This window comes from Morus notabilis, unplaced genomic scaffold (genome assembly GCF_000414095.1).
Source record: "Morus notabilis unplaced genomic scaffold, ASM41409v2 Scaffold341, whole genome shotgun sequence".
Lineage (NCBI taxonomy): Eukaryota > Viridiplantae > Streptophyta > Magnoliopsida > Rosales > Moraceae > Morus > Morus notabilis.
This window is the reverse complement of record NW_010363745.1, coordinates 22250-43052: the sequence shown is the minus strand read 5'-3', so window position 1 is coordinate 43052 and position 20803 is coordinate 22250. Positions and strand designations below refer to the sequence as shown.

The window sequence follows — 20803 nt, the reverse complement described above, 5'->3', positions numbered from 1 at the left end:
GATATTGGCCTACACAAATAGTTTTTTTCTTTTTCTTTTTTCATTTCTTTTTTTTTAATCCAAAAAAAAAAGTGAGTAGAAAAAGAAAATAAATTTCAATGTTGTTGACAATGAAAAATGGAAAATCATTTTTTGCTTCACAAGAAAACAATGGATTCGGTTTGTTGTCGTTTTTTTATTTTTGAATGTTAAAATTTGGAACAAAGAAAAGATGTGAGAAATAGTGTGAAGAATGAATCTTACTGTTGTTGTGATTATGGAGACGGGGGGGTTTGGTTGGTTTTTCCAATTTGCCAAATGATTATTTATTCTTCTACGTCTATGAATCCATTCCAATGACAAATAATATGTGAAGTGGAAAAGCGTGCCCTTCCTTCCTGTGTTCTTCTGACTGCAAGTCAATAATTCCATTCGTGTGGGTTCTATAAATTGTAGGACTGGTGAATAGGGAAGAAGGGAACAAAGTTATTGTTAGGGGAATGGACTGGTGAATGGGGTATTGTATTGTGTTTGTGTTTGGTTCTTTGCTTTCCTTTGCTGCATCCGCTCTTTGCTTCTCTATTCTTTCACTTCACCATCACCATCTCCTCATTCCCCCTCTCTCAAGCAATCCCACTTACGGATTCATACATACATTTTCCATAAAATTGTGAATTTAACAACCAAGACTTTTTCTTTCCAACTTTTATTATAATGCCAAGCCAAATCCGGTGCATCAACATAACATGCAATAATAAAATCAACATTCAACACCAACAAGTCTCTTACCATGGAGTCACGTGGCGGCACTTAGAGATTTGGCTGCCAGCAATGATTGGAGATCCTGTGTTGACTGTATGGATGGATGACTAGCAAGAGTTGAGAAGCAAGTGTCCGCATAGATTTGGCTGCCAGCAATGATTGGAGATCCGATGTTTGAGGAGCAAATGCTATTAGGAAATATTATTGTAATATAGATTTCCTTAGTTGACTTTCTTAAGTTAGTATGGGTCAGATCCCACTATAGATGGATCACAGTTTATTAGTCTTAGAAAATGCAGCAATTGATCCCTTGTATACGGCTATATATTTTGTACACTATTCTTTGATAATATACACCTAGAAAGCAATTCAATCACATTCCTGTTCTTTTTTTTTTTTACATGATATCAAGAGCACTTTTTGGCGCAATTGAAAATTGTCATATCATTCCTGCAAACACAATGTCAAAAGAAAGCCAAACACCATCAGAAAAATTCCTTTCAAAATACTCGAACACCAGTAACACTAATACTGGTATGGATCCATCAAACCCATACTTTGTTCATCATTCTGACCAACCTGGACATATGCTCGTTCTAGCAAAAATTAAACAGAGCCAATTATCCATCATGGAGTAAAGCAATGATTCATGCTCTCACAGCCAAGAACATAATTGGATTCATGGATCAAAATTGGATCAATTCAGTCGTATATATGAAGCCTCCACCTGGACTTTGCTGACAGGCGGAGAAAATTGTATGTCGGCTTAACAAGTCCCTCTATGGGCTAAAACAGGCCTCAAGGAACTGGTTTTCTACCTTCTCAGATACTATTCAAAAGGCTGGTTATCAACAGTCAAAAGTTGATTATTCCCTCTTCACAAAGGCTCAAGGTACTTCATTTATTGCAGTTCTCATCTATGTTGATGACATCTTCTAACAAGCAACAATCTTCAAGAAATGAAGCATCTCAAGGAATTTCTTCTCAAGCGTTTCACATCAAAGATCTCGGAGACTTGAAATATTTTTTAGGGATTGAATTTTCCCGTTCCAAGAAAGGTATCTTCATGTCTCAAAGAAAATATGCACTAGATATTTTGCAAGGTTCAGGACTTATAGGTGCACGTCCAGACAAATTCCCAATGGAACAAAATTTGAAACTAATTCCCACAGATGGAGCATTGCTGAATGATCCGACTAAATATAGAAGATTGGTTGGAAGACTAATTTATCTCACTGTCACGAGACCATATATAGTCTATTCAATTCAAACATTGAGTCATATCATGCAAGAGCCTCAGAAACCACATTGGGATGCAGCCATACGAATTCTCAAGTATGTCAAGGGTACTCCTGGTCAAGGCTTATTGTTACCTTCACCCAAAAATCTCACGTTAACAGCTTTTTGTGATTCAGATTGGGGAGGTTGTCGTGCGACAAGGAGATCGGTTACAGGATATTGCATCTTCCTTGAGAATTCACTCATCTCATGGAAATTCAAGAAACAAACCAATGTTTCTAGATCATCAGCAGATGCCGAATATCGAGCTATGTCAAACACGTGTTTAGAGTTGACTTGGTTGCTCTATAGTTTACAAGACTTAAAAGTTTCACTAATAGTTCCTACACCATTGTTCTGTGATGATCAAGCAGCTTTATACATTGCAGCTAACCTCGTTTTCCATGAGCGTACAAACACACATTGAAATAAATTGTCATATAGTTTGAGAAAAATTACAAGCTGAAATGATTAGTCCTTTATATGTACCCACACGCTTCCAACTAGCAGATATATTTACAAAAACCTTGAGAAAAGATCAATTTGTGACGCTAGTGTAATAAGTTAGGACTTCACAATATTCACTCTCCAACTTGAGACGGAGTATTAAGAAATATTATTGTAATATATGTAATTGATTTTCTTAGTTGACTTTCCTAAGTTAGTATGCGTCAAATTTCACTATAGATAGATGACGGTTTATTAGTCTTAAAAAATGCAGCAATTGATTCCTTGTATATGACTATATATTTTGTACATTATTCTTTAATAATATACACTAAAAAAGTAATTCAATCATATTCTTCTGTTCTTTCTTTGTTACAAATGCTCAAACAGCGACGGCAAAGGAGGCTCGGAGGTTGCGCAAGGGAGAGCATCGGCAGCAACATGCACGAAGGTTCGATGCTGCCTTTGGAGAAGAGGGAGAAAGAGGAAAGGGAGAGAGAAGTTGAGACACAGATCAAAAGACATGAGAATGTGCGAGACAGAGAGAGGTTTGGCCCATACAATTTTGTCGTATAATTATCTCTACTTGCACGAAGGTCCGACTGTTTTTTTTTTTTTTTTTAATTTAAAAAGAGAGAGAGAGAGAGAAGACAAATAAATGCTGAGGTTTCAGTTTCAGTATAATAATCAAGAGAGAGAGAGAGGAGAGAAATAAATGCTGAGGTTTCAGTTTCAGTAATCAGTAAGGATAATAATCAAATTTCCGTGGAGTTAGGCGTAGAGACAGGCAGGGCACTGCCATTTCATTTCGAGAGTACACTGACTGACTGGTAGAAGAAAGAAGAAAGAAGGAAGAAGGAAGAAGGAAGAAGAGAATAAAAGAGGAAGAGAGGAGGAGGATGGCGATGAGGAACGAGGGGCGTATAACCACCATAAGAGAAGCCTTGGCGGCGTCCGAAATGTCTCGCACCCCCACTCTCTTCAATTTGGGTGGCCTCGTCATCGAGTTTTCCTTTCCTAGAAAGAGTCACGGCTCCGGTCAGTGCCAATTTAACCTAACCTAGAATTTTTGGGATTTTTCTTATGTGAAGATAAAGACGTACAAGTGATCATTTGTGATTTTTATCAGATTATGTGCTGACGCTCACATTCGTGGACGCTTTAGGCTCCAAGTTGAAAGCTCACGTCTTCACCAACTCCATCCACCATCTTCCTCGTATTCGCTCCTCCAATCCCCTCCTTCTCCTCACCCATATCCAGGTTCCTCCTTTTCTTTTCTTCTTTTTCTTTTTTTGGGTGGTAATTCTCGTTTTTCATTTTCTTTCACTTAATAGGTATCTTCTTCTTTTGTAAAAAAAATGTTTTCTGTAGATTAAGAAACATGGGAACGATGTCTATGCTGTGTACAACAAGAAGTATTCATCATTTGCTCTGTTTGATCCCAAAGCTAACGCCAACAACTGCACCACTCCTTATCAAGCTTCTCCCGGATTCGATATCCATTCCATTGACACCACTCACATTCAAAGCATCTTCGATTTTAGCCTCCACTATCAACTCGTTGTTGGTACGCTACGCTCTTCTCTACTTCTGCTGCATTCCCAATACTTGTTGAAAAAACCAAACAAACAAGTGATTTAAGTTTGAAATGGAGATGAACTCTCTCTCTCTTTGTGCTATTTTATTTCATAGAGAAGAATGAATACCTTATTTCGTTGAAAGATCTCGGAAGAAGCGAGTATTTTGATCTCCTATGTCAGGTGAGCATCCAACTGACCTCCATGGATAACTCGTTCATTTCGCTGATTCGAGTTTAGAATTCGAGTTTTGCTACAGTAAAAAACTCTCACATAAAATCACATCTCAACTCGAATTAAAAACTCGAATCAGCGAACTAAACGGACCCTAAGTTCACTGTTCGTTTTGTTTATCCTTTTCCACGCTATTCATTTACGTTTTTCCTCTTTATTTATTTATGCACAAAAAAGGTTGTACATATTGAAAATGTTGGCGCCGAGGACTGGATGCTTTTTGTTTGGGATGGAACTGATGCCCCTCCCTTGCACCTGGAATCCAAGTATACGCGTTATTTTCCTTGCTTATGCCATTTTCAAATTTCCATTCATGTACTTCATTACAGTCTCATCTCTCATGACGTTTCTGTGGGAAAATTAACTCTTGTAAGTTGAGTAACAATGTTGCTTCTATTGTATGTCAGCCTTGCGGAAGATGACCCACTTCTGCTTGAACCCGCACCCTGCCTCCTAAATGTGTCAACCCTCCGCAAATTCCCATGTGTTGGATCTGTGTTAAGAGTGAGGGCTCATGTGGATATTAGCATGCACGCTCAAGGAATGGGTCAATGGGTGAAGATTCGTAACATGACGTATGAAACTCATTCTGGTTTGTGGCTCGGGAGATTGCTTCCCACCACTAAGCTCATGTTCCTTCCTGACAATGAGCCTACTGTCCTAGAATGTAAAAGGTCACATTCTTTGTCATGTCAATTTGTTTCAATTGCTATAGATTATTTTGTTGTCTTATTGTTTGATTTTCTCAGGGCAATGGATGAACGTGGATTGGGAAAAGAGGGTCGTTTGCCTTTCTGGAGTAATCCTCTCCCGGCTTTAACCGGTAATCCATAGAGTATTCTATATATATTTAACATTTTTGTTCTGGCGCTACAACATCTTATTGTTATCCACTACTTTTTTTTTTTCCTTTAATTGTTTCCCGCTTGTTTATATGAATATGACTTGACACCATATAAATCAACCAAAAAAAAAAAAAAAGATATGCATATATGTATCTGTTGATTACATATTGTTGTCCTCTGTTTCTTTTCAGTGATAGATTCCTCTAGTTTTCCGTTTGCTACACTGATGGATCTCATTACTCAAGCAGAGGTATTGAACAATTAGTGGTTTCCCGATTCTTTTACCTTTATTTGATTTTGGATATAGAATAGATGGTCAAGGAACTGATAGAACTTTTTTTCTTTATAAATACGACTTAGACATGTCAGCCCCAAATCACTTTGGAGGGCAAGACATAGAAGTTTAATCCTTTAACTCATATTTTTGTAGGATGAAATTACTGTGAGATGTGTTGTTCGGGTGGTAGCAGTTTCTCCCTTCGATGTGGAGAAATTTTGCTTTGATGGTAGGAATGGGATCATTCTGACCCTAGACGATCCAACAGCGAGAATCCATGCCTCCTTAAATGGCCACGATGGTGTAATGCTTCAAATAACTTCTTATACAAAGAAGTAAAAGAGATTTAACTGTGAAACTAGAGGGTTTCATTTCCACTACCATTAGATTGATGTCAAGTTGTTGATGCTGTTGCAGGGTATGTTTTTTGAGGATATTTCCTCGGACACTTTCAAAAGAAGGAAGATGGACGAATTGTTAGGAATATCATCAGAAGAAAATACAAATCCTCACAGAAATCCTCCTTGGATTCAGTGTTGCATAAAGTTGGATGCTAGTAGGTTTTATTCAATGTGTCATACGAAACTTGTAGCGTCATAGTTAGATGAGAGGTTCTTGAAAAATTGTTATATTGGTCTTTTTTGTCTATACAGTAGGATATATGCGAGGCCTTCTAATGTGTTCATATGGCCGTCCTTTTTAGTGATGCATTTTGTATAGCTTATGCCGTTTCTAAGTTTGTTACTCAAGATACATTATAGCTTATTGAAGTAGCTAACTTATGAAAAGGAAATATAGTGTAAATTACTAGAGACCATACTTTATTTTATTTCTGAATTTGTGCGTCATATACAAGTTGGAGAAGTTTTTGGGTCCAACAGTTGTGGATGGAAGCTCACTTGAGCAGGACGTGCTTTAGTTCGCCTTTGCAGATGAAGCCGGAGTTTGTTGAAGTGATCTCCTACAGCTTCCTTCTGATTTTTTAATAAGGCCCATTAGTGATGCTCTATGCGCTCGGCTACAACTCAAGGTATGACGACACTGCCGTTTGAGTGTTTCATGAAAGATTGAGTGTTTCATGAAAGAAATCAGAAGCTTTTTAGCATTCGGCTGATCGACAGAATCATAAATCATAGGAAGTGTTGACGGTTAATTTTAGTCAACTAAAGATTAACACTCCGAGAACACTCACAGTAATCTTACACAGGTTAACAGAAGATTATTGTTGCATGAAAGTATAAAGAAGACAGAAATTTATAGTGGTTCGATAATAATTCTTTGCCTAGTCCACTTGTGGATGTACTAATGCTTGGCTGATTACAAGCTTTCCAGGAGTAGTAAAATAGTGTGTAAAAAACTTAATGAATTCTCATGGTTTTATTTATAGGTCTTGTACATATGAGAGACATCCTCTACATTTCCCGAGGAGATCATATTCTATCTCTAAATTTTGAGATTTGATAGTTGCATTTCTATGATTTTAGCTTCCAGGTCAAGCTAACCACCCTTACTAGTTACCTGATTTCCTGACCTGAACCTTGACAGTTGGTACAATGTATCTTTTCTCGAGTTGACAGGATTTTATTTGGATTAGATCGGGCTGCTCTCTTGACGTCGTGACCCTCACAACTCAGGCGCAGTCCTCAACGCGTATCGTCCTGCACGAATCCTCGTCGTCTTGAGAGCATCCTAGGTATGACCTTTTCCTCGACGTCAGCGACCGACTCTCAATTGGGATACCTCGGCGCTTGTCAGTCAAAGGAACCCGTGGTGTAACAACTACCCCTAGATTGGAATACCGCGTTGCGATGTTTCAGGCTATGCAGCGTTGAGTGTATCACGTTGCAATCTCTTCCCTGCAGATAGTGGCGGTTGCTTGTCGGTACAGTGTCATCATTGCAGCGAGTTTCTCGGGCAGTGGATCAGTCTTGTCGATCGCGTCAAGAGTCACGTCTCCCATACTCTGGTGCCACGTGACAGTCGGGGGATGAGTTGCAGCCATTCGATCAAATTCACCTCCTCTGCTCTTTTCCCGACCGTTAGATCGCGCCTCTTCGGATTCACCGTTGGATGGAGGCGGATCGAATTCAACGGTCTAGATCTGGAGTCCTTTAGATTTCCCTGGGACATCTAGGCTCCCACTCCGAGTATATATACCCCCCCGGAGCACTTTTATGGCTGTTCATTTACAGGCCGCCGTTACTCTGCCGGATTTCCACTAGAAGTTCCTTTCTCCGACTTCGGTTTCCGTGTACTTTCTCTGTGTGTTGTTCACCCCCGTCTCCAAGTTTTCAGGCCTCCTCAAGAACTAGTAAGTTGTTTTCGGTCTCGTTGCTTCTTCTACGTGATTCTAGAACTAATGCCTGCAAAAAGCAATTTGTTAAGGAGAAAAAATGCACTTACTTGGTGTTGTCGATCGTGAACTTGGGCCTGAGTCCATGTGGCATTGTCCATTTGGGCTCAGTCGCTTTTACTGGGGGTCCTTAGGCTTGTTTCTGGGTTCTAGGGACCCTTGCATGAGTTTTTTCCCATCTCCGTGTCCATGGGAATTTAATGTTGTTAATCCTAGACTCTAGGGCCTTTCTGATCTGATCATGCTTATGTTTCTTCTCGAACTTTGTTTCTGACCTCTCGACCATTAAGCACTAACTCGACCCCTTCTATATTTATTTCCAGAGCATGCCACAAAGTCGGCCAGGGCTTGGCCCTTGAAGGCAATCCGTGGCTTGTAGTCAATGTCGAACTGGCTAAGCTCTATGAACCATTTAAGGAGTCTTCCAGAAGCGTCGAGCTTTTACAATACCTGCCTGAGAGGATGGTTTGTCAAGACTTGTATGCTATGGGCCTGAAAATAGTGGCATAGCTTTCTCGACGTCACCACTAATGCAAGGACGAGCTTTTTCATCTGCGGATATCTTGTCTCTGCATCGAGGAGGCGCCTAGTGTAGTACACTGGCATCTGCACCTTCTTATCTTCACGGATCAACACCAAACTAACGGCGTGTTCTGAAACCGCCAGATACAGGCTCAACACTTCTCCGGCCATAGGTATGGACAGTAGAGGTGGTTTCCCAAGATGTTCCTTTAATTATCAGAACGCGTGTTCGCACTCCTCTGTCTATTGGAATGGCTTGCTTCCTCTCAGGGTATCAAAAAACAATATGCATTTATCTGTAGATTTTGAGATGAATCTGTTGAGTGCTGCCACACAGCCCGTTAGTTTCTAGACCTCTTTTGGTTTTCTTGCTGATTTCATGTCGATGAGTGCCTGTATTTTCTCTAGATTAGCCTCAATTCCTCGACTGCTCACCATAAAACTTAAGAATTTTCCCGAGTTGACCCCGAATGCACACTTAAGGGGATTCAGCTTCATTCTATACATTCGTATGACATCAAACATTCTCTTGAGGTCCCTTACATGGTACTCGTACTCCTTGCTCTTTACCAGCATATCATCTACATACACCTCCATTGATTTCCCTATATGTTTTGCAAACATCATGTTGACCAGGCATTGATAGGTTGCTCCAGCATTTTTGAGGCCAAAGGGCATGACCTTGTAACAATACAAGCCCCTGTTAGTGATGACTGTTGTGTGTTCTTCGTCGCGGTGAAACATTGGTATCTGGTTATAGCCAGAATACGCTTCCATAAAGCTTAAGAGTTTATGCCCCGTTGTGGCGTCGCCAGTTGATCTATCCTTGGGAGCAGAAAGCTGTCCTTGGGACATGCCTCGTTAGGTGGCTGAAGTCGACACAGGTTCGCCATTTGCTACTAGGCTTTAACACTAATACGAGATTTGAAACCCACCCGGGATACAGAACTTCCCGGATGAAGTTGTTTCTTATCAATTTGTTGACCTCCTCCCGTAGAGCTTCATACCTCTCGACATTCATAGGTCAACGCTTCTGCCTTTTAGGGGGACATTTCTCGTCTATGTTTAGCATGTGACATATTATGTCTGGGCTTATCCCCTCCATATCTTCGTGAGTCCAAGCAAACACGTCGGGGTTGCTTATGAGGAATTCTATCAGTCCTTCCCGGCTCTGCTCTTTAAGTTCTGAGCCCACTCTCAGCTTTCTTGTCGGCTCATTTTCATCAATGGGTACCTCGATCAATTCTTCGACCAGTCTCGTTCCTGTCTCTTCGCCCGAGAGTTTTGGATCTAGATGGAATTCCTTTGCTCCAGTCACCACCATCCTCATCTCTCTTCTCGCCTACCCCGACTCAGCGTAATGGCGGGCCGTCTTTGAGTATGTGAGCCTCGACTCATACTGGTTTCCTTTGATTTTTTCAATCCTTTTGGGGGTTGGAAATTTCATCACTTGATGATAGATCGATGTGATTGCCTTCAATGCTCTCAGCGGTGGCCGCCCTATGACTGCATTATACTGGTCACCTCCCTTCACCACCAAGAATTTTAACATGACCGTCAAGGTATGTGGTCGGTCACCAATTATCATTGGTAGTTCTATTATCCCCTCAGGGATGACAATATCCCCGGTGAAGCCGTATAGGGGTTGTGTATATTCTGCAGTCTTGTTCGGGGAATTCTCATCTTGTCGAGGCAATCGGCGTACAGAATGTCTACTGAGCTGCCGTTGTTAACCAGGATGGGACAGACCGTGTGGTTACTGATCATGGCCTCCACGACTAGAGCATCATTTTGAGGGAAATGCACTCCGTTTGCGTCCGCATCTGAAAATGTTATCTCAGCCTCTTCATATCTCGCGGCCTTCACTTCTCTACCGGACACACTCATGTCCTTTGCCTCTCTTGCGTACTCCTGTGCGCGGCGAGAGGTACCGTCAATATATGGCCCTCCAAAGATCGTATTTATCACACCGACAAGTTCGGGTGGATTGTCTTGCCTTTGATCCTCCCGTCGGTCATTGTTCTGCTGATTGTTGTTGCCCCGTCGGTCAGCTCGGTATTCATTGAGCCTCCCTTCCCGGGTCAGCCTTTCGACTTCATCTCTCAAATCAAAACATTCGGTGGTCGTGTGTCCGCTCTCGCTGTAAAACCTGTAATACTTGCTTTGGTTTCTATGCGCTGGGTCAGACTTGAGCGGTGGTGGGCGACGCAGTACTTGGAGGTGACTAATCTCGTGATAAACGTCCTCGATCCCCATGGTTAAAGGGGTGTAGGTGTCATATTTTTGTGGCTTGGGTCGCTTGGTACCCCCTGCCCTGTCGAGGCGTTGTTACTCTTATTGTTTGGGGCTGGATTATACTTTTGCTCCGTTTGCACCTGAGGATTACCTCGACACTTCTTGCTGTTGTTTTGATGGCTCGATTGTCCTACTTCTTTTTTGGTGGGGACAACCGCCTTACTCTTTAAGGCCTTTTTGGCCTCCTCTGCATTAATGAATCCATGTGCCATCGTCATGAATTCTTGGTAGGTCTGTGGTGGCCTCTGGTCGAGGTCTGTGCTGTACGAGATGTCCTTCTTCATGCTTGACAGGGCCTCCATCAAAGCCACCTCGTCGGAGATCCCCTCGGTGGCAACCACCTGTTTTCCAAATCAGATTATCCAATCTTTTAGGGACTTGTTTGGTCCCTGATACACCATTGAAAGGTTTTACTTGAGTGTGATGCACTTTTTGATACCTATGAACTGAGTCAAGAAGGCGTTCTTCAAGTCATCCCAGCTGGTAATGGAGTTTGGTTTTAAGGACCTAAACCATCTCCTGGCGAAATCAGAAAGATGATTTCTGAACGCCCAGCACATTACCTCCTCGGGGTACCCATGAAGGACCATGTGCCCTGTATGGACCTCCAGGTGGTCGTCCGGATCACTCCTTCCATCATATAACAGAATAGGGGGCGTCTTATACTTATTGGGTAGCGGCACCTGAATGATGTTCTCTGTGAATAGGTGATCATGGGACGTGTGCAACTTGACGTCGACATTTACGGCCTCGACCACCTTTCCCACTACTTGCTCAAAGTTGTTTAGTCGACTCCATATTTGCTTTTCTAGTGTGGCCATCTTCTCGGCCAGAGCCTTATTCTCGGCCGCGAGCTCTTCTTCCTTGGTCTATTGCACATTTCGATCGCGTCGAGAGTTCAACTACTCCTTCAGGTCTCCTCCGCGTACGGATGAAGATTCTACTGGAACACCGTTTCTCTGGTTCACGTTCTCTTGCGATCGAGGAGGCACTTTTCTGTTATTCGATGTCTGGGCCGCAGCCCTCTCTTGGGCTCTCCTCCTGGTAGCTTATTACCTGCTCCCCACAAACCTATTCGACTTGGCTGGGCAGAGGTGTTTAGCCCCACTGTCACCGACCCCTTCAGCGTCACCACGTTAGTCACCAATCACTTGGTTCCTGACGGCGGCGTTCGCTAGGTTCATCGGCGCATCCTCCAACGACGGCATCAAATTTGGCCTTTGGTCCCGTTCAACGAGGGCTGTAACCATCCTCTCTACGGTTACAGCGAGTGTTTCGACTTGCCTTTGGAGCTGGTCAAGGCAGTCTGGGGGGTCTCCTGCGGTTGGGTTGTACTCCTGCTTGTTCCTGTCCGCCGTTAGGCAGATTCGTCGGATTCCTTCCTCCGACGATAAGATTCTGGCCCACCTGGCTTTTCTGGGTTGCCGTCATGCTGTGAGTCTTTCTCGGAGCCATGTTCACTGCTTACTGCTGGATTTGATTCCTGGGTTTATTGCCCTCCTTCTAGCGCCAATTGTTGATGGTTAATTTTTGTCAACTAAAGATTAACACTCTGAGAATACTCACAGTAATCTCACATGGATTAACAGAGGATTATCGTTGCAGGAAAGTATAAATAAGACATAAATTTATAGTGGTTTGGCAATAATTTTTTGCCTAGTCTACTTGTGGATGCACTAATACTTGCCTGATTACAAGCTTTCTAGGAGTAGCAAAATAGTGCGTAAAAAACTTAATGAATTCTCATGGCTCTATTTATAGGCTTTGTACATATGAGAGACCTCATCTACATTCCCTGAGGAGATCATCTTCTATCCCTAAATTCTGGGATTTGGCTGTTGCGTTTCCATGATTTCAGCTTCAAGGTCAGGCTAACCACCCTTACCAGTTACCTGATTTCCTGACCTGAACTTTGGCAGTTGGTACTGTGTATCTTTTCTCGAGTTGACAGGATTTGATTTGGATTGGATTGGGCTGCTCTCTCAACGTCGTGACCCTCACAACTCAAGTGGAGTCCTCGACGCGTATCCTCCTGCACGAATCCTCGCTGTCTTGAGGGCATCCTAGGTACGACCTTTTTTTTGACGTCAACGACCGACTCTCAATTGGGATACCGCGCTTGTCAGTCAAAGGAACGATCGATTCCTTCATCGTAGTGTAACAGGAAGTTCTAGATTAAATAAGACCACTATACAGGTGGCTGTTTAGTTTTGTTGATCAAGCTTCTGTGGTATCAACTCTTCATTAACAAATCAAACATAAATAATGAGTTTGTTGATGACCATGCTTGCTCTACCTACCATAGCAGAGGCTAGTGACACAAGTATAGAATGTGTCATGAAAAAAGTAGACAAATAATGTTCATTTGATCTTCTGTGCTATTTGATCCACTCTCGTCATTGGCCTACTTGTGACCCATTGATTAGCTCGTACCAAATATCAAATGGGTTATCAACGATGATAAAATATTAATGTGAATTGATTAGCGGAAATGAGGAGCAGCAATTAGTGGAAGTAAGAAACAAATAAACAATCAATCAACATCATTACTTAAGGGTGTTAATCATTTCACACCTTGGCTTTCCTCGATTCTTTAACCCTTTCCCATTGGGTCCCATTGGACATTGGTATCTTTGAAAATATTGCACCTCTTATCTCATAAATTTCAATGTTGGTGTTTTCAAGAAAGGGTTTAGTAGATCATTCATGTCAATCTTTACTGGCCAAAAGAGAGAGATATCGCATTAAAATTGCTTGCATTTATATATAATATCACATCATGTGATGGAGAGAAATCAAAATTTGAATTTTCATGGTATAGAATTTAGACACAAATTAACAATTCCAAAAATAAAATTCAACAGTCATTTGCTTTATGTTTGGTTAATGCTTTGATTAGTCAAGATAATACAAGCGCGTTAGGTTGTTAATTATCACAAACAAACTATTGAATATTGAATTTCTGCATTCATGCTAATTTCATACCTACTACGAACCTTCCCAACATTTGTCACCCCTCGCGAAAAATCTAGCCATTGACCAATACTTCATACACAACAACTTGAAAGACTTTTTTTTGTCTCTCATGAGTAACCGAAAAAAAAAAAAAAAAAAAAAAAACAAACAAAAAATGGATCTGTCATGAGCAATTCATCAGACTTGTCTGGTTCCTGTACGGCTAGAGAAGACGCACAGCGATGATGAAATATAAAAAAATAAAAAAAGCGGGGTTTAGTAAATAAGTATTTATAAGTATGTAAATTAATCATAAGTAGTACTGGGCATGTTATAGTTGTGATGATGATCGTGGCCATCAAGAGAAATGGAAGAGCGCTTGATGAAGTCCAAGCAATCGGCAATGGCCTCGGCATAAAAAGAGTTGGAGCGGTCGAGGGATGTGAGGCTGACGCGGTCGCAGGTGGAGTAGACGTGATCCGACGCCACAAGACGACTCCTACTCCGACTACGCCTAGTGCTATGTCTGTGTCTGTGCCTAATGCTGTTGTTGTGGCTGTTTGATCTTCTTGTGTCGAAGTTGAGGCTCCTCAGCGCTTGCAGGGCCTTGACTCGCCATCTGCTCAACACTCTCAAAAGCCTCAACATTCGCGGGCGTAGACTCGACACCAAAAACCTCTTGAGGTTGAGTCTTATTCCTCTGCTACTCGGTTCCCTCGCCTCCTGGCCTTCCCCTGCGGCGGCGGCTGCGGCTGCGGCAGCTGATGCTGCCATCTCACCATCATGTTCCTCCCATTCCCTATCATCATCACCCTTTTGTATTTCATCTCTCCCATACTCATTTTACCTTTCTTGTTCCTACTACTATGCACAAAGAAGGAAAGATTACTTTAAAATCTTACCAAAAATATGACCAATTTGAAGCGCATTCTCCTCTCTCTCTTTTCTTTCCTTTTCTTTTCTATTGACGCGGAAAGAGGCAGAAGGCATATATATATATATATATATGAGTGTTTAAAGGTGGGAATCTGTGGGAGTTTCCCAACTCTGGACGGTGTTTCTGATTATTGTGCGCTACTCAACAATTATATATAACGGCTGGCTTATATAACATATACACACACAGAGACACTATTAGAGGGGAGGTGTCTTACAACCGGCATCTGCATTTGTTTAAACATCATGTGATATAAAACTAATAGTAAGGCCAAATACTTTGGTATGATTGCAGCCGTGGGGCCCCATCGAGGGGACAGGATGGGACCATCTCGGAAGGAAAATAAACCAGACAAAAGCAAGAAAAAAAAAATACAAATGGAAAAGGAAATGTGGTTGTTTTGTTTTGTTTTTCAAATTAGGTGACGTCTAAAGCAGCCAAATTATTAGACCAAGTTGAGTTGATGTGCCTGTGGAGACAACAAACACTGGTCAATTATGATTTATGTGAGATTTGCATTTGTGAGATTGGCAAACAGAGATCCAGCTGAAACAAAAGAAAGATGCATAATCATATGATCGTATGAATATGATTCAACAAGTAGAAATAAAAACAAAAGCAGAAGATGAGGAGCAAATTCTACACGTGCTTCTCTTTCCGGTAAGACAATACAAACTCGCGAGTTTCAATACAAACCAACTGTGGAATGGGGCAGGCAGAGAGTGAAAGTAATGCTCTGGGCGGGACACATCCAAACTGCTTGTAATCATACCCTTTTAACTAAACTAATACGAAAGATGCATACTTTGCTCAGCATCTAAATTACAGACTAATGAAAGCGATTGGCTTTTTGGAATAAAAGGAGGAGTTCATAAAATGGAGCAAAGCCAACTTTAGTAATTTTTCTATGATTTCTCTGCCATCACATGCGTCAACTCCATATAAATTTCCTGAGAAACAACAACTTCAGAAAAGCTTCAAGAGAGAGAGAGATGTGGCAGAAAAAGGACATGTCCAAATAGCAAGTAAGATTTAATCAGCCATACTTTAGGTAGTTGACCAGAACACCATGGCTTCTCGCTTTGACTTTTACTTTTACTTTAAAAAAAAAAAAAATCTAAAATATCAAATGGTCCAAACAAAACGTGTTTTGGAATTTCCAATTCCCAGCACTTGTTTGTTAGCATCATCCATTCATCTCTAATCTCTAGTACAAAATAATAATGTACAAATCACACAGGTTCAAAAACTAAATTGAAATGTTCAACACATACATAATTCAACTGTAGCACTGTTAGGCCTAACTACTTATGGATTACCACAGAAACATACGCTCAAACTCCTATTTCTACTTGACTATTTGGGGATTACAAGAAGAGAGCGAATTTATAAAAATAAAAAAAAAAATAAAAAAAAGAAAGGAAACAAGAGTGGGGAGGATGATGCATGTGCAGATGCAGACCCTCAAATGCTCTTACTCCGACTGCTCGAACGGAACGCGAACAAACAACTGCCCATGCAGAGTGACAACTGCTGATGTCTGGTGTGGATCAATTCTTGATGGCAGGCTCACAACCTGCCAACACCAAAACCAAACTCAACATGCAAACAGAATACCACTACAATAATTCTATTTTTAGCAACGGAACAAACAAACAATTGGCAGATGTAATTTGATCATCGATGATTGAAACAAACCAACCACGAAGCTTTAAAAAGTCTTTACCCACAGTTGGTTTCTTATGAACGACTAGTTGCATTTGGTGTTCTCTAAAATTTGTATTTTCCCAATACCCCAAAAAGCAAAACGCACAATCCCAAAAGAAGAAAAAATAAAATGATAATTAAAAAAAATACCTTCTTGAAAGGTGTGACGCCCCACGGGTTATCGGGCTGCTCGGGTTCACCACTTATAACCAGCCGTCCAGCTGGATCAGATTGCACACGCACCTGAGGTTTGATCACCATAGAGCAAGGTAAGAAACATGATGATGTCTTAAAAGCATGAAGAGAGGCCATGGAACATTCGATGCAGTTTAAACAAAAGGCAGACCTTTTCTTATTCTATTCAGTGTTCACTATTTTACAAAGTTCATGCATAAGCAGATACTACTCAAAAGGGTCCAAGTGTTCGGAGTACATCAATCTGGACAATTATTCAGGGCAGAGTTTCAACTCATCAAAGTTACTTAGGCAACCTAAGTGGCTGCATCTAACTGATAAATTAATTCTTTGGCAACCTGATAAATTAATTCTTTGGCAACCTAAGTGGCTGCATCTAACTGATAAATTAATTCTTTATAAACGTGCTGAGTTTGCTTGACAGGGAAACTTGCTTATATTGCACCTATGGAACAGAAGATCAATTTTCTAAAGAATTCAACAACGGTCAAGAGCTAAGAAGAAAGAAAACAACAGTTCATTAACGTATCTACTTACCTCCTCACGTAGAAGTCCCGGAACTAAAGCATATACCTCGTAGCAATCTTTCTGTAAACATGACATTTCTCGTACTTGTTAATTTTTTAAACCTTGAAAACTAGAGTAACTCCACATTCTTGTATATCCAAACACGCATTTGGAAACTTACAGTTCTTTGCACATTGATCTTCACCCATTCAGCTGGAGGTCCAACATCAACCACTGCAGTGTCCAACCTATCCATGCAGACACAGTCATAAAAGTGAGTAAATCAAATTCCAACCTCTCTAGTGAAGTCAACAGAGATTCTCAATCATGAAATAACATGTATCATGATCCTTAACTGTGTCTTGGATGCTTTAGTACGTGTCGCCTTTACTGCATGGTCCGTGTAAGGTTGCTTCTTACGTTTGAGCAAACCTGGTGCTAATTTAGAAAAGATTTGTAGTTGAGAAATTTTTGCCAGCTGCAACAGGACAATCTTAAGGATATTCGTTCTACAGGGAGGCCATACCTATATTTTTGAGTTGTTTTTCACGCTTCTGCATGGAGATGGAATTTTTATCCTAAAGAAATTTGGCAAATGCATCACATGTAATCTTATGCACGACAAACAAAACAGGTCATGGAAAGAAATGTGTGCAATAACTAAAATCTTCAGCACACCTTAATAATGGGGTCACTGACTTCACCATTACCAAGAAGTCTCTGCGAGTGCCAACCCTGCATAGCACGCGCCGCTGCGTCCCTACGTGCTCTACCCGATCCCGAAGCCTGATAAAGTGACAGAATGAAAACACTTCATGAATACTAGCATGAGCGATAAAGAGATGAGGCAAAAGGAAAACTCGAAGCGATCGAGCATTAGAAATGGGTGAGTCCGTGCTTGATTCAGGTTAAGAAATCTTTGCTTGGAAAACATCATTGAACTACATCATCATCATCAACTAAGTACTCCTAGAAAATCAAAAATCAAGTTAGAATTACCTGAGTATCAACATTACTAGGCTCTGCATGGGAAGAAACAGGCACACTAAGTTCACCACCACGTGTTTTATGTCTTTCATAATCCAGGAGTGCCTAAAAGTGTACAAATAGAAACACCACACAGAACCAAGTAAATATCAATACAACCTCAAATAATCAGGTAGCATGAATCAGACTAAGTAGTGCTATATTTTATCAGAGTGAGGTTAAAATGGGGGTTAAAAAGAGAGACAAAAAATAATATTAAAAAGAAGGACTGACAAAATGGACTCATTATGCATGCGCCTGTCTAAAAGAAATTCAAGTCACAGCAGGCTAGATAAAAGTCACAAGTCACCACCAAGAGATCAAGGTTTTGAATGTACACACGGCATTAGATAAGATCACATCTGGATATTTCAGTAAGATGAACCTTATATGTTAGACTAAGCTATCATAGCATATCTCGAGCAATGTATCATTAAGGCATAGTATATTAACAAGCACTTGCAATAAGAAACATAATCATACATATCAAATCAATAGCAATCTAAACACACCTTCTCATAGAAACCTCGAAATGTCCAAGAAACCGTAGTGCATGTCCTGCACAAAAAATCAAAAACAGGAAACCATTTATGAACAGCGACATAATCTCACATCAACACATGAAAAAGTCGTGATTTTTGTTATAAAAAGAGAGGAGGACACATCAAGACATCACAAAGTTGTGACTTACTACTTACTACCGTGGGTGCGTATAGGATTCATCAACTACAACACCATGGAAACATATAGAATTTACAAAGTTGTGCCTTTACCTACTTACTCGTATGACAATGAAACTAATCTGCATTGAATAAGAAAAGCACAAGTTGCCGATACCGTTAAAAACAGCCACAAGAGTAAAATCGAGTTTATCTATTATATCTTACTTTGGGGGTTTGAAGGACTCTCCCACTTGCCGCCACAACTTACATGAAGTCACCTATCAATAAATGGAAGGCAATTATGTAGCTTTAGCTTATGGAGAAAATAAGAGACTTGTGAAAAGGGGGTAATGCACTTAAAATCGTAAACATGTAAATACAGGCAGAAATGTTGCATCATGGAAAATACAAATAAGCGGGAAAATGCAAAGCATACCTTGTCGTAGCCACCCAATCTAGTGACAGCCCTCCAAAGCCTGCCCGACAAGAAAATGGATTACACATTCAGACAGACAATTCATTACCGCATGTACTAAGGCACAATTATTGAAACTACAAAATACAAGTGGAATTACTGACTTAAGGCAATTGAGGCCCTCTCCGTAAAACTTGGGGGGCTTGAATTCCAGGCTTCTCTCTTTGAAGAAAAGCTCAAGCTCCTTCATGAAGTTGGATTGGTCTTCTTCCGCCCCCGATTCGCTCCCTTCTTCGTACACGAGGTAGTTGTCGTCTATGAAAAACTGGTCCTTTGAGGTTGGAATTCCGTTGCCATTATCATTCTGAGTCTGGGCTTGAGAATTGGGATTCGGAGGCTCAGAAGCTTCAGTTTTGGCATCAACACGACTACCAGTAGTTGTAGCAGTAGCAATGGTGGTTTTGTGATCGACAGAGACAGAAACAGAATTAGAATTAGAATGTGGCTTCTTGGAATCTTCCTCCTTTGAGGATGTTTTATTCTTATCCTTGTCCTTATCCTCAATAATTGCAGTTGCAGCAGCAGCAGTAGTAGCTGCTGCTTCAGTTTCAGTAGTCTCAGCCGGAGGGGGATTTCCAATTTGAGCCTCGTCTTCTTCTTCTTCTTCTTCTTCTTCTTTTTGTTCCACTTTCAGTATCTGGGTATCCGAAACGGCGACTGGAGCGTCGTCATTTTCCTTGGAACCACTCATTATACTTTCTACTCGTTTAAGAAAAACAAAAGATTCAAGCTTGAAGCTGTAATTTCATCATCGGAGCATGTAAATAAAGAGTCAATTGATAACATCGAATAAAGATGGAATCTTTCGTCGTTTTTTTTTTTGGGGGAAAAAAAAAACGAAGCAGAAGGAGAACATAACCTACCTGGATTGCCGAGAATTGAGCCAACCAACCAATCTTCTGAAACCCTAATCCCCTTTATTTTTTGTTTCCTTCAATCTCTACAGAAACAAAATTCCTTCACGATTGCCAGTGTACAAATCCCCCCCTTTTCTGTTTTTTCTGGAATAATAATAATAATAATAATAATACAGGAAAAAAATGAAAAGTGTGAAAATATTGGAAAAGAAAAGAGATTGGTAAAAAAATTACATTTGACGCATTTCAATTTTCATGCCATGTTCGGCTTCATCACTCACTCATCGGAAACGTCGGCATTCTCGGGTCGGGTGTCGGGTGTGCAAGGGACTACCCCAAACGACGTCGTCGGCCGCTCTCCTCGGTTTAATTATTTTTATATTATTTTATTGTTATTTTTATAACGACTCCAGTCCCAAAGTTTTTGAAATTTGTCACTTGCATCCCCAACTTAACAAATCTTGATTTCTGAGTCCCCAAACTGACAAATTCAAATTATTTATATTCGTTGGAGCCACTTATACACATGAGACTTTATTTGGTAGGAGGAATGGAGAGTAGGAAGAATTGATAGGAGAGAAGAGAGTCGAAAAGATAAAGTAGATTATAGTAATCTTTTATATTGTTTAATATGAGAGAAGATAGAGAATTAAAATGATAGATATTGTCCAACTTTAAACGATAAATTGCATGAGCCTTCTATTAATGAAAGGATAATACGGTGGGTTCTCGACCTTCTATCTCTCTTTTTACTCTTCTCTTCCTTCAAAGTTCAAACCAAATAATAGGTTGAGACCCGCCCCGTCCCTCTCTCTCTCTCTATCTCACATACATTTTTGTCATCTTAAAAATATTTGGTAGGCAGAATTTTTAAACAATAATAATAAAACATAGATCCAAGTTTAGTGTGACG

At 40.7% G+C, this 20803-nt stretch overlaps 3 protein-coding genes across 5 annotated transcripts; 1 reads left to right on the top strand and 2 right to left on the bottom strand.

Annotated features, from left to right (window-relative positions):
* The first annotated feature begins 2819 nt into the window (after nt 1–2819).
* Nucleotides 2820–6222, top strand: LOC21390464 (protection of telomeres protein 1b). Of its 2 annotated transcripts, none has more exons than XM_024170027.1 (10): nt 2820–3504; nt 3632–3726; nt 3838–4033; nt 4159–4226; nt 4455–4543; nt 4685–4951; nt 5027–5100; nt 5314–5372; nt 5553–5702; nt 5817–6222. In XM_024170027.1, exons 1-10 carry the CDS (start codon nt 3366–3368, stop codon nt 5997–5999), a joined length of 1320 nt encoding a protein of 439 aa, XP_024025795.1. In that variant the 5' UTR covers nt 2820–3365; the 3' UTR covers nt 6000–6222. The 2 variants fall into 2 exon arrangements, with proteins under 2 accessions (XP_024025795.1, XP_010103234.1); XM_010104932.2 differs by having other exon boundaries at nt 3596–3726.
* A 3651-nt stretch (nt 6223–9873) lies between these two features.
* On the bottom strand, nt 9874–10530 carry LOC112092852. The gene has a single exon (XM_024170030.1). It carries the CDS (start codon nt 10528–10530, stop codon nt 9874–9876), a length of 657 nt encoding a protein of 218 aa, XP_024025798.1.
* A 5111-nt stretch (nt 10531–15641) lies between these two features.
* LOC21390462 (AT-rich interactive domain-containing protein 3) lies at nt 15642–20079 on the bottom strand. Of its 2 annotated transcripts, none has more exons than XM_024170011.1 (13): nt 19897–20079; nt 19138–19770; nt 18995–19034; nt 18784–18836; nt 18409–18454; nt 17870–17962; nt 17549–17656; nt 17397–17448; nt 17227–17308; nt 17052–17118; nt 16901–16951; nt 16319–16411; nt 15642–16037 (listed from the first exon to the last, which is right to left on the bottom strand). In XM_024170011.1, the coding sequence occupies exons 2-13, from the start codon at nt 19722–19724 to the stop codon at nt 15936–15938; spliced, it is 1374 nt and encodes a 457-aa protein (XP_024025779.1). In that variant the 5' UTR covers nt 19725–19770; nt 19897–20079; the 3' UTR covers nt 15642–15935. The 2 variants fall into 2 exon arrangements, with proteins under 2 accessions (XP_024025779.1, XP_024025780.1); XM_024170012.1 differs by having other exon boundaries at nt 19138–19732.
* Nucleotides 20080–20803: the final 724 nt, after the last annotated feature.

What these genes read in the sequence shown, in the direction of transcription:
- LOC21390464 (XM_010104932.2), top strand. Translation starts at nt 3,366, where the DNA reads ATGGCGATGAGGAACGAGGGGCGTATAACCACCATAAGAGAAGCCTTG. An exon ending in ACTGTCCTAGAATGTAAAAG is followed by an intron (nt 4,952 to 5,026) that starts GTCACATTCTTT and finishes TGATTTTCTCAG; the next exon opens with GGCAATGGATGAACGTGGAT. An exon ending in ATCTCATTACTCAAGCAGAG is followed by an intron (nt 5,373 to 5,552) that starts GTATTGAACAAT and finishes ATATTTTTGTAG; the next exon opens with GATGAAATTACTGTGAGATG.
- LOC112092852 (XM_024170030.1), bottom strand. Translation starts at nt 10,530, where the DNA reads ATGGGGATCGAGGACGTTTATCACGAGATTAGTCACCTCCAAGTACTG.
- LOC21390462 (XM_024170011.1), bottom strand. Translation starts at nt 19,724, where the DNA reads ATGAGTGGTTCCAAGGAAAATGACGACGCTCCAGTCGCCGTTTCGGAT. An exon ending in ACTAAAGCATCCAAGACACA is followed by an intron (nt 17,119 to 17,226) that starts GTTAAGGATCAT and finishes CTGCATGGATAG; the next exon opens with GTTGGACACTGCAGTGGTTG. An exon ending in CGGGACTTCTACGTGAGGAG is followed by an intron (nt 16,412 to 16,900) that starts GTAAGTAGATAC and finishes ATCAAACCTCAG; the next exon opens with GTGCGTGTGCAATCTGATCC.